Source organism: Cucurbita maxima, unplaced genomic scaffold (assembly GCF_002738345.1).
Source record: "Cucurbita maxima cultivar Rimu unplaced genomic scaffold, Cmax_1.0 Cma_Scf00030, whole genome shotgun sequence".
In the NCBI taxonomy this organism is placed as follows: domain Eukaryota; kingdom Viridiplantae; phylum Streptophyta; class Magnoliopsida; order Cucurbitales; family Cucurbitaceae; genus Cucurbita; species Cucurbita maxima.
The window spans coordinates 1,013,657-1,026,534 of NW_019272046.1; the positions used below are offsets into that span (position 1 = coordinate 1,013,657).

The 12,878-nt window shown below is 35.9% G+C and overlaps 2 protein-coding genes across 2 annotated transcripts; one reads left to right on the top strand and one right to left on the bottom strand.

The window, feature by feature from the left end:
* Positions 1–748: 748 nt before the first annotated feature.
* On the top strand, positions 749–3,647 carry LOC111466036 (myb family transcription factor PHL5-like). The gene is made up of 7 exons (XM_023110596.1): positions 749–1,633; positions 1,720–1,918; positions 2,001–2,077; positions 2,177–2,216; positions 2,437–2,491; positions 2,584–2,653; positions 3,150–3,647. Exons 1-7 carry the CDS (start codon positions 1,103–1,105, stop codon positions 3,342–3,344), a joined length of 1,167 nt encoding a protein of 388 aa, XP_022966364.1. The 5' UTR covers positions 749–1,102; the 3' UTR covers positions 3,345–3,647.
* A 7,856-nt stretch (positions 3,648–11,503) lies between these two features.
* LOC111466113 (late embryogenesis abundant protein 46) lies at positions 11,504–12,840 on the bottom strand. Its single transcript, XM_023110699.1, has 2 exons — positions 12,714–12,840; positions 11,504–12,155 (listed from the first exon to the last, which is right to left on the bottom strand). Exons 1-2 carry the CDS (start codon positions 12,819–12,821, stop codon positions 11,751–11,753), a joined length of 513 nt encoding a protein of 170 aa, XP_022966467.1. The 5' UTR covers positions 12,822–12,840; the 3' UTR covers positions 11,504–11,750.
* Between the last annotated feature and the right edge of the window lie 38 nt (positions 12,841–12,878).

Genomic DNA, 12,878 nt, shown 5'->3' on the forward strand with positions numbered 1-12,878 from the left:
TTACTCAAACCCCATTATGAAAATCATGAGTTGTCTCCTTATTCTCTTGATACAAAATAGTCCCTTACTAGGTCATATTTAAAACTCAAGTGTCCCTAGCTCGAGATCCTGTCTTCTTCAAATATGCTTCTTTGATTTTACTCAAACCCCATTATGAAGATCATCATCCGTTGTCTCCCAACTCTCTGAGTACAGAATAGTTTTTTATTAGGTCATACCAAAACTCAGGTATTCCTAGCTCGAGATTATATCTTCTTCAAACATGCTTCTTCGCTTTTACCCAAATCCCATTACGAAGATCACGAGTTGTCTCCTCATTCTCCCAATACAAAACAGCCTCTTATTAGGTCATACTTAAAACTCAAGTATCCCTAGCTCGAGATTCTGCCTTCTTCAAACTCTTATCGTTAAATATAAAATTATAATCGAAGTCCTCCAAATTATATACATAACATTTCCTATCATGTTTCCAAAATTAAATCAAAGTAAAATTTAGTTCAAACTCCAACTAAGAACCAAACAAGTTTATATATTTGAGAGATTAAAAAAAATTGGTAGAAAAAAAAAACCATATTAAATGCAAACAAAGTCTTTCTAAATTACTCATATTTTAAAAAAATAAGAATAATAATTTAAATGGGGTTGACAAAAAAAAAAAAAAAAAAAAAAAAAAAAAAAAAAAAAAAAAAAAAAAAAAAAAAAAAAAAAAAAAAGAAGCGAAGACTATTTTTTATTACAAATTTCCATGAAAGTGGTATGAAGCAACATGAAAATAGCTTCCGTATCTAAGCGACGATTCATTCCAATTTGTTCTTCAATTCTGTGTTCTAGCTCTCTTTCGTTTTTGTTTGTGCGGATTTATTGATTCCTCCTTCTTCGCTCCCATCCCAAATTCCTCGAATAGTCTCTGTTCCCATTCGCTGTTATTCATCATATCTTACGCATCAAGTCTTCGCGAATAAGGAATTATATGCCATGCGTTGATGTTATTTATGCTCTTTATCTGTATCTCCTTTTTTCCCCCTCTTGATTCTCTGTTTGGAAGCCCGGATTGTTGAGCAGAAACGGCGATTTTGAGGTTGTTTCATCGGAAATCTTGTAAATGAACGATTACGGAATCGATTCGATGCAAGAAATTCGACAAAACCATGGAATGGTTGCTGATTGTTTTCAGAATTTCAGGGCACAGCAGCCATGGAGGATGGGAACTTGTGTTCCGTTACCAGCCATGGACGAGGTTGAATCGTTAGAACAGCAAGATTTTGGTTCGTCTAAATCGAGTTCGACTATCATCAATCTGTTCGAATCTCCTGCTTCGGCGTTCTTCGCGACGGAGCAATGCATGGGGATACCTCCGATTGAGTTTCGGACTGGTTCGTCGTCTTTCGATCGGCCTTCCGATTCGATTTCAGCCATTTTTCAATCCTCCGGCGAGAATCTCTCTCTCGACTTGACGGAGAAGAGTGGCGCAGATTCTGAATTCAGAAACACCTTGCAATCGGTTGTGAAATCTCAACTCTGTAAGAGGAGATTCGATGGCTTTCCGAAGAGTTTTTCCAGTGATCACAAGTTGTTTGATGATTGTTCTCACTCAGTTGAGAAGCACTATTCAGTTCCTTTCAAAGACCAAGGAGTACGCAATTTCTACTCTCCATCTGATGATAATTTTTCATTCTCTGTCATCTTTTATGAATCTATTTCTCTTGTTTGATAATTCAGGAATGTTATAATCCAAGTTTCTGTTCTTCACAAGAGAAGATCTCTCCAAGATTCTCCTGCTTGGGAGCTTCTATGGGCTCTGGAAGCTCTTCTTCTTCCTTCAATGGAAATGGATTCACCACCAAAACAAGAATCAGATGGACGCAAGATCTCCATGAGAAATTTGTTGACTGCGTTAATCGTCTTGGTGGTGCTGAGAGTAAGCAACTACATTAAAGCTGATTTTCATGGAGCTTTCTTGAATTGTCATTTTCAGAGCTGATTTGTTGTTAGTGTTACAGAGGCAACGCCAAAAGCAATTTTGAAGCTGATGGATTCAGAGGGATTGACCATATTCCATGTGAAGAGCCATTTGCAGGTACTAAAATGAAGAAATCTGTAGAACAGTTTTGAATGATTTGAACTTGGTTTTTGCCCCATAAGTACTGATTTCTGTGTTCATATTTTTGCTTTGTAGAAATATCGGATAGCAAAATACATGCCAGAATCTGCAGAAAGTATAGATTTCCATAGTGAAAAACCATTAATTTCAATACCCTGTTCTGTTTGTTCTTGAAGCTTTGAATCTGGACTCATCAACAATGAATTCTTTCCTGGAAAAACTCCCATTTTGTGTTGTTGGCATGTCCAGAAGAAGCCAAATTTTAGTTTTTCTTAAAAAAAATGTAGCCAGTTTTTGAATGAAGATCATTTCAACAATAATGTTTTGAAATGCAGGGAAATCTGATAGAAGGAACAGCATGATTGAAGTTGCCCAACTGGATATGAAAACGTTAGCTTCTTGTAACCCATATGGAAATTATATTAAGATGTTGAAATGTATGTTGGCAAGTGCTAATGGAAGTGAATGATGTTGTGTAACAGTGCCTTGCAAATTAAAGATGCTCTCCAACTGCAGCTTGATGTTCAGAGGCGTCTTCATGATCAACTCGAGGTAATATACACTTTTTTTCCTCCTTCGGAGTGCACGTTGAAAGATTCAAATAAAATGGCTAAATTTACAAGTTTAGTCTCTAAACTTTTAAATTCATGTCTAATAACCTATGAACTATAGACATTGTCTTAGGTCTTTAAATTCTTTATTATTGTCTGATGATTCGAAACTTTCAATTTTGTGTTCCATGATCAACTCGAGGTAATATATACATTTGTACCTCCGGCGAGTGCATGTTGAAAGAATCAAATAAAATGGATGAATTACAAGTTTAGTCTCTAAACTTTTAAATGATAAGCTTTGAACTATAGACCTTGTCTTAGGTCTTTAAATCTTCGATTATTGTCTAATGATTCATAACTTTCAATTTAGATTAAGAATTTTTTAGTTAATAATTTGATCGAAATTTGAATTCGCTTTGAAATCGACACGACACACGAAAACAAGAATTCCTGGCTGTAAATTTTCTGTGTGCCTTATTTTGTTGTTCTTACAGATTCAGAGGAAGCTACAGCTGCAAATTGAAGAACAAGGGAAGCAGCTCAAGATGATGTTTGACCAACAACAGGAAACAAACAAATGCTTCTTCAGAACCAATGGCTTCAACAACTTGTCAGGAAATCTCGACAACCCGTCGTTCCCGACACCCGAAAGCATCCAAAACGCTCAGTTCCCATCGAAGATAAGTTAGCTCCTAAGAACCAGCCACCAACACTTCCAGTATATAACCACTCATTTTGGGTTCACCATCTTCTTCCTTCGAACATCATACGATGAAACACTGCAGATCGAGTCCTGTTGAAACCAGAACATAAAAGGGTAAAGAAATTACAGAGTCCTGTGGGATATAGAAAGCTTTTGAGAAGTTGAATTCAAGAAACCAGCAATGGTTTTTGTTTATGTTAATTGTCAGTTCCAAGTTGTGAAAAGTATTGTACCAACAGAAATGATGTTTATCATATATGATGTCCTTCCCCCTATTTCATGCTTGAAATTTCTTCTCTTCTTTTAATGTTGTCTAAGATTTTAAAAGTTGACTATGTACAAATTAGCTATAGAATAAGTTAATTGTGACGCCGAAACCAAGTCGATGACTCTGGACAATGAGTAGGTTGGAGTCGAGAACATATTTAAAAGAGAGTGATTTGGAAGAGGACAATGATGACACGACTCCTGTGTTTACGAAAGACAGGTCTGAAAATCTATCATGGTTTCATTTTTCAACTCTAAATGCACTCACTAGATATTTCTAATACTTAACCTTTTTCAAAATAGACACATTTTTCAACTCTAAATGCACTCACTAGATATTTCTAATACTTAACCTTTTTCAAAATAGACAACAAACTAATTTTAAAGGTTTCTTGTGAGATCCCACATCTATTGGAGAGAGAAACAAATGTCAGTGTGGACGTTGAGTCCCGAATGAGGGTGGATTGTAAGATCTCACATTGTTGGAGAAGAGAACGACGAATGAGGGTGGATTGTAAGATCTCACATTGTTGAAGAAGAGAACGAAACATTCTTTACAAGGATATGGAAACCTCTCCATAGAGAGAAAGCACACAAAGAGGACAATATCTGCTAGCGGTGGGTGGGTTTGAGTTAAAATCGTTTACATTTTGCACGGAGTCAAATGAATAGGCAACACTTGGTCTTTTGAAGAATCGAAGAGCCAAGAACAACAAAACGGCAACATACAGCTAGCAAATATATGGATCAAAAGAAACAAACAAAGTGATATAGAACCCAAAATTCCAAATAGAATATGCATTTTTAGAAGAGGTGTTATGCTATGTTCTTGGGAATTTGATATTATTATAACCAAATCTTTGCCATCTATCTCTTATCAACAATTTTAATTATTATTTTTATTTAAATTTGTCCCAAAGGGATAAGAGTTCCAACCCAACAAACACTTTTTAGAAGCATTATGAGTGGCAAAGATTCTTGACCTTTACCTCTTTGGCTTTTCTAATTTGGTATAGATTCCGATTTAATGAATATTAACTAATTAAAGTATTAACGTATCATTAATTTGGAATGTTTCTTGGTTCGTTGGCTCTTGGCGTCTCCTTCGTCAAAGTTTCTCCTACATCTTTTGCTTCGTGATTCTTCTTCTTTGTGCGAGGTCGTGTCACCTCTTTGTGCTTGACGTCTTTTACTTCGGAAGAGTAGCGTTTCATATTACTGACGTGGACAACAGGGCTAGTCTGCACCCATGGAAGCAAATGGATCCTATACGACGCCTTTCTGATCTTGTGAATAACTTCGACTGGTCCATAGTATTTTCTCACCAGTTTTTGATTCTTGTTGTTTTGATCTCGAAGTTGATCTGACCTCGAGTTTTTTTTTTCTTTTTTTTAAGTTTTGATAATTTTATAATAATTTCATGGTTATAAGAATTGAAAAAGTCCTTAAAATATAACCTATTCATTAACTTGAAAAATATGGATAAACTCAAACATTATTTATAATTAGTCAATGAATTTAAAATTAGGGATGTTCATGAGCTCGGTTTAAATCCAATTGTTATTGTTATCAAATCGGGTCATAAATTTTTTATTTTTAATAAAAGTAAAATATTAATTATTATTTTTAAATATTTAATTAAGATTTACCATCCACTCGAATATATTTTAAAAAATTAATTTAAGTTTGAATTTATATTTTGAAAAACTCGCGGTTAAAAATTGTTTTAAAAAAATTATATAAATAAATAAATAAATATAAAATAAATATATGTATATATAATTTTATAGTAAGCAAAAAAAAATATATATTGTTTTAAAATTAATAATAAATTTGGATTATTTCCGTTTAACTCAATCTAGTTTTTGAGGAATTCATGAACAAACTTATAAACTTTTCATTTATTTAAACCTAGCTGGTTTTTTCGGACGTTTTCTAGGATCAGAAGGAACTGCTATAATCACCACTACGTGCATTTCATTGTCTTCGATCTTATCTTTTCTTGCTTTTTATGAAGTCGCACTGGGAGCTAGTGCTTGCTATCTAAGAATTGCTCCATGGATCTCATCGGAAATGTTTGATGCTTCTTGAGGCTTCTTTGGCGATCGTGAAGTCACCGGATGAATTGCCGAGTAAATAGATCAGATCCGGACGCGGTGCTCCGCGGCGATACGGACTCGACCCGCTCCACCCAACTAAAATCGTACGAAAATTAGGTTGGATTGATCAAATTTTTTGAACTTTCTATTGAAAATTCATATTTTAAAATTTGAAGGATTCGACACCAAATTGATAAAACATCAAAGATTTCGCAGGTGAAAAAGACAAAAATTAAAGAGCTCGAGATTTTAATATTCATTCCGTGTTAGATTAAAAAAAATTGGCGGGAAGCCACACAATGTAAATAATCTTTATGTTCGTTGAATATATGTGAAAGAAACTAAAAACAAACGTATTATGAAATTGTATCAACGTAATGATCATACTTTAGTAACTTTCTAAGTAGAATTTAAAAACGAACATGAAAGCATTACTATGGTGTATAAAATAAAGTATCTAGAACTTCATTTCCTGGCCTTCACGAGAGAAGGCTGAGTCTCTTACCTTTATCTAAAAAATGATTAATAATAAGATTAGTGTTTAAAAATACCCCGTTAGACCTTACTATTAGGGCTGAGAAACTACTTTCACTCTCGAGTGGGTATGGATGCATACTTCTCTACGCACGACCTAAATCGTGTATATAGCTTTTTAAACTAATTCCATTCTCAAGTGGGTTTGGATGGATATCATTTTTCGTAAACCCTGCATATGGGCTTGCGCACTCTCATGCAAACAACCCACGAAAAGAAATAGAATCCAAATTATAAATAAGTATTCATCGTACAACATAGTTGAAGTAGTAATTCATGATCAATGTACACATAACATGCATGAGATCCAACGGAAAAAAAAAAAAGGGTAGAATGATGATATAGTAATTCCATAAATTCACGACCTACATACTTTATGACGTAAAGCCATGAGAGCTTAGGCTCAAAGTAAATCATGAATTACAAGATGACGCCTTTGGTATTAACTTCAAAAAGGTCAATCGAGCAAAAGATAAGAGCTCTCTCTTCCTTGATAGAGCCGATTCTACTACCTCTTACCGGTTTACTGATCACATGTTGCTTATCAGAGTAGAAATTATATCACTAATAGCGGATGTTTGAACATCTTTAGAAGTTGAGTAAGAGCCCATCATCTCCTTCTTCAATGAGAGAGGACTCCACCCTACACGGTATGGTTTGTTACGGAACGGCTCGGAATAGCAAAGTATCAAGTAGTTGATGTGATATCAAAAGTGAGAGATTGGTAAAGTGTTCGGAGGAAGGATTGCAATCAACCTATGGGATTGCAATGGATCTTCACATCATTAATACACATCTTGAAGACATTATTCTTGTTCGTTTAGAGCCCATTTACTATCAATAGGTATTTCCAATGCGTCGACCATATGTCGGAGTATAGCCTTTCCCGATCTATTTGTTTAACAAAATTTGATAGCAAGCTAAGAATTAGATGAATAATTAAGAATAATACTTGAATATTTAATTATAGTAGAGCTTTGGAACATTGAAGAACCAAATTGGAAAATTATAAAGAAAATGAGACGAATTTAGTAAGGATCTAGGTTCTTCTCTAGATTGTTTACATCATTTTGGCCGCCTCGGATCATTTTCTTGGATCGTGTTCTTAAACAATGTATCATTTTATAAACTAGATTAAAAAAAAGTTTAGATAAGACAACTTTTTTTGAATATATATGTTTCAAATTACTAAAAAAGAAATCGTTTTAATATTCGAGATATTAAAGATAGCTACAAAATTTCATATGTGAGTGATATAGATTTGTATTAATTTAAGGAAGTGACTAAGATGTGTCCGTTTTACCCACGGGACTATTGGATAATGAAAGTCCCACATCGGTTAATTGAGGGTTTATAATCTAAGAATACACTCTCCATTGGAATGAGGCCTTTTGGGGAAGCCCAAAGCAAAGCCATGAGAGCTTATGCTCAAAGTGGACAATATCATACCATTGTGGAGAGTCGTGTTCGTCTAACAGGGACTAGGGTTTCGTGGAGAATTGTCTCGAACAGAGAGAGGATTTCTCATTTAGACGGGTCGTCAAGTAATTGGGGCCCGAGACGGAATTATATTCCCCATCTATGTTTCCGCCAAATTCTCCACCCCACTTAAATATAAATATATTGTCAACACGTACATGCATTTTGGTTATATTAAAAAAATGAATTAGTTAATTGTGAGGGTAGGATGATAATATTTAAAATAAGATTTTTTAATTTAGTAAAGAAGTTGTAATATTAAAATTTAAATTTTTATATTAGAATTTTGTACAAATTTTTAATAAAGATTATATCGAAAAAAATGAAAACTTTAAAATAATTATTTTTTAAAAGATTAATAAATCGGTAAAAATTACCTATGAAGAATCTCTTCTATAATCCCGTAAAAATAAATGAAAAATTGCACAGAAATGGAAAAAAAATAGGTGGCAGGGATGAGGACGAAGAAGATTTCCAGTTCCTATCCCGAGACGTGTATATCTCTAGCAAGTGGTAAAGAAACAGACAATTGAAAAGACAAAGCTTAGGTATTAGACATGAACATGGTTCTTATCCCAATTTCTAAGTGAGTTTATTGAATCTACTATTCATATAAGATTACAGTTAAAATTGGGCACGATATATTAGTAGCAAATTTTTCATAGATCTCGAGGCGCATATAAAATAGATACTCTGAAGGCTTCAAGATCGAGATATCATTAGTCGAAGAAAATCCTTGCTAGCATTGCGGAGACATTATAAATTGGTTTGCGGGTATTACAATTAGTCTTATGTCCTACTACAGGTGCTGCGACAACATTAGCCTTAGATATACATATTTATTTGAATCTTCAAGTGTGCTTTAATGTAAAGGCCGACTATATATGTTACTCGAGAGATTTTATCTTTCAATTTGAATTCTTATCACTAGTCTTTCGAGTTTCGACACTTCAAATTTTCTGTATTAATATCGGTTGAGAGTGTGCTTTCACTAAACAAAACTTCATTTCAAAAAGGGTTTTCTTGCATAGCATACACACATTTCAATGAATCATATCGAGTTTGGTTCTCAATGAGTCATTGATACTCACTCATTCCCAGCGACGTGACTACAACACACATCACTGGTGACATCCATTTGTTGTATCTGACGAGTAACAGTTTGACTGTTCAGGATTCTATGCCAACTTGAGCAAATACACGTTAGTTCATTAGGAATCACGAACCTCTGCAATGAATATCTATTCATAGACCCACACATGATGTCTCTATCCTGATGAATGCATCTCGACAATATACCAAGAACTCAGTTCTAAAGACGGGGGCAAGCCATGGGCCTTAGTGGCGGTGACGACATTTTTTCTCATAAGCAACACCCATGTTTTGATCTCAAGGTGGATTGTGAAATCTCACATCAGTTAGAGAGGGAAACGAAGCATCTCTTATATGGGTGTGGAAACCTCTCCCACTAGCAGACATGTTTTAAAACCTTAAGGGGACGCTTAGAAGGGAAAGTCCAACGCGGACAATATTTGTTAGAGGTGAACCTAGATTGTTACACTCCAACTCGAAAAACTCCTCCTCTAGACAAGAGAAAGTTCAATGAAGTTATCAAACGTTCATGGCGGCTCAGCATAACAATATAACTTTTATCATACTCGTGCTTCAAAAGATGTCAGCAGGTGTGCAGAGCAAGAGCTCAAAGTTGAATTTGGATATACCTTCGGATCCTAATATAGACGAGACGAGTTGTAGGATGATCGTTGAGGTTGTGAGGGCTCTCAACGACATGAATAGTTCAATGTGCTTATTAATGCATATATGTCTCTATGCTCTATGGCTTAATTTATTTAATCAAAAGACTTGAAACTATTAGAGGATTGTTGGGAAGGAGTCCCATTGGTTAATTTAGGGAATGATCATGGATTTATAACTAAGGAACACAATCTTGGTTGGTATGAAGCCTTTTGGGGAAGCCCAAAACAAAGTGATGAGAGTTTATGCTCAAAGTCGACAATATCATACCATTGTGGAGAGTCGTGATTCCTAACATGGTATCGAGTCATGCCCTTAACTTAGTTATGTCAAAGCCGAACAAAGAAGTTAAGTTTGAGCCTCGAAAGTGTAGTCAAAAGTGACTCAAGTGTCAAATAAAGAGTGTACTTTGTTTGAGAACTCTAAAGAAGGAGTTGAGCCTCGATTAAGGAGAGGCTGTTCGAGGGCTCCATAGGCGAAGGGAGTCCCACATGGCCAAATTTAGGGAATGATCATGGAAAAGGGTTATTTAAGTCATTTTTTCAAATTAAATTGTGAAATTTATTCGTGTTGTTCAAGACACCAACTTTATAGCGGCACACAAAAAACAAAGACCCACATTACTTACTCCGGATTGAATCACCGAAAAGAAAGATGCACACATCTTATTGGTATAGATAGTAACTTTCAATTCTTTTAAGTTTTTCTTATCCATCCTATACTCAAAATTGCTCTCATTCGAATATTGCATTAGTTCATTCAGGTACCCTCCTTTACTCGGGTGTCATATAATTTCAAATCAACCGTACTTAAATTTTTAGCTCTTATGATTGTGCAACAAACTATTTATCGTTTAAGTTTATATGATCTATCAAATGTGGGGTCGATTCATTCATGTATCTCTCTCATATTCAACCTACCAGAAAAAGGCCAAATTTAAACCATAACCATTCTTTATTTTGTTCTTCTATGTTCCTTTATTAATAAAATGGGTTTATTTAGGATTGAAAAGAATAAAGAGACCTCCCCTATTCTAAGGTTAGAAAATAATACAACAACAAATCTTTCTCAATAAGATTGGAATATGTCTTTTTTATCTTTTACTCTCTTTTTTAATGATTTAAAGGGTAATAGTTGAGGTTACTTGAGGCAAAGCAAAGAAGTGGATGATACGAGCTATTTGAAACCAAGTCGAATAGTGGAGTCAGGTACCCCGCTATAACTTGTAAAAACAATGGAACCAAGTCGAATCGTAGAACCAAAGAATAAGCTTCTTTGTTACCCTATCTCGTCTCGTCTTTAATAAGGACATCGTCCCCCTTACTAAGGAGAGTGTCGAGACGCCCTTAATAAGGGCATTGTCTCTCTTACTAAAGAAAGTGTCGAAATGCCCTTAATAAGGGCATCGTCTCCCTTAGTAAGGAGTGTCGAGATGCTCTTAATAAGGACATTGCTTACCTCAAGACACCCTTGGTAAGGACACGTCGTCTCCCTTAGTAAGGAGGGTTGAGATGCCCTTAATTAGATCATTTTTTACCTCGAGACGCCCTTGATAAAGACAACATTGTCTCCCTTTGTAAGGAGTGTTGAGACGCCCTTAATAAGATCATTGTCTACCTCGAAACTCTATGATAAGGACAACGTCTCTCTTATTATATAAACTCGAGATGCCGTTTATAAGGGCATCATCTCCCTTAGTAAGAAATGTCAAAATACCCTTAACCCTTAATAAGGATATTGTCTACCTGGTGACGCCCTTAATAAAGACATCGTCTCGGTACCTACCGATACACTTAATAAGGACATTGTCTCTCGAGAAAAGTATCGAGTAAATACATTGTCTCACTAAGAAAGTCGATACACCCCCGATAGGGACTATCCTTTCCCTTAATAAGGAGTGTCAAAAGTGTCGAAACGCCCACAATAAAATCCACAATGCTTTCGGGCTTGCTCAAGAAAAGAAAATTGCTCAAATTGAGTCAACCAAGCTCAAATGATTATAGGAAGAATCAACCAAACATCCAAACCATACCCTAATTGCATACATATTAAGTTTATTCATCTCTCTATAAATCACTTAAAAGAGTGGACACCATAAAACCATACAAATTACAAACAAAACAACACAAAACAATCCAAACCATAAACAACCATACAAAACATAAAAACCCTAAAACCAAACACAAACTCATTGGACTTCAACCTTAAAACAACACGAAGCCCACTTATTATTGTATTAAACCCAACAAACTTCCATCTTAACTATACCCGCCGCCGGTGCTGTAACGAGTTGCATCGCCGCCGCCGACATTGGGGTTGTGGGCTGTCGTTGTCCTCCCAGTGCCAGTCTGGTGTCCGATCGGATGTGTCCCCACGACACCCTCCGTTACTCGGTCGGTCGGTTGCCCAGTTCCGTGTCCAGGCACGGCTGACATCTGCTGGGTCCCGGTGGTGTAGCCCTGAGCTCCGGTGGTTGAGTACGTTGCCGTCCCATGAGTTGTCGGGTGCATCCCGTGAGTGGCCGTCGCGGTAGTAGCCTGTTTCATGGCGGCGTTGTGTTGACGCGCCTCCTGTTTGTGGAGCTCTGCCTCGTGGATTTTCGCCTGTTTCTTCTCTTCTGCGATCTCTTTGGCTAAAGGGTCACGCGCCGTCACCTTCTCCATCTATATAATCAGTAAAAAAATGCATTATTCAATAAGTTTTATCTATTTAAAAAAAAAAGATTGGAAATACGACTCTTTTGAGGCAGTATGGATATTGTGTACTTTTAGCCCAATAGATATGGTTCATTTTCATGGATATAGTTCATTTGAGCTTATTTGAAGTTTCCCAAAAGACTTCGTACCAACAAAACATTTCTCCCTTATAAATTCAAATACACATAAAACCTCCCACGTAGCCCTCAAACAACCTTCTTTAATCAAGGCTCGACTCGTTTTCTTGGAGCCCTCGAAAAAAATAGACAATTTGTTCGACACGAGTCACTTTTAGCTATACCTTTGAGGCTAGCAATTACTTTATTCAACACTTGAAGATTCTATTGATACGGGTATAAGGCATGAAACATGGATCTAAACATGAATAACGACTCTCCACAATCAAAAATGTTGTCCACGTTGAATATAATCTCTCGTAAAATACCTCTTACCCATAGAGAAAATATTCCTAGTAGATGTAAAGATAAATAGATAAAATTTAGAAGGGAGAAGATCAAAATAAACCTTCTCTTGCACGGTGGCTTTGGTCTTATCCATGCCAGCCTTCGCGGAGGCTGCAACATTGGCGGCCGATTCCTTCATGGATTCCATTGCGTTCTTTCCTGATTGCATTTTTGAAGTTCTTCTCTGAATGTTCAAAGCTGCTCAATCTCGTATCTTATAATGAAT

Coding starts and splice junctions, on each gene's coding strand:
- LOC111466036 (XM_023110596.1), top strand. CDS start 1,103: ATGAACGATTACGGAATCGATTCGATGCAAGAAATTCGACAAAACCAT. Junction 1,634..1,719: donor TTCCTTTCAAAGACCAAGGA/GTACGCAATTTC, acceptor TTGATAATTCAG/GAATGTTATAATCCAAGTTT. Junction 2,492..2,583: donor GCCCAACTGGATATGAAAAC/GTTAGCTTCTTG, acceptor GTTGTGTAACAG/TGCCTTGCAAATTAAAGATG.
- LOC111466113 (XM_023110699.1), bottom strand. CDS start 12,821: ATGCAATCAGGAAAGAACGCAATGGAATCCATGAAGGAATCGGCCGCC. Junction 12,156..12,713: donor AAGCCACCGTGCAAGAGAAG/GTTTATTTTGAT, acceptor CTGATTATATAG/ATGGAGAAGGTGACGGCGCG.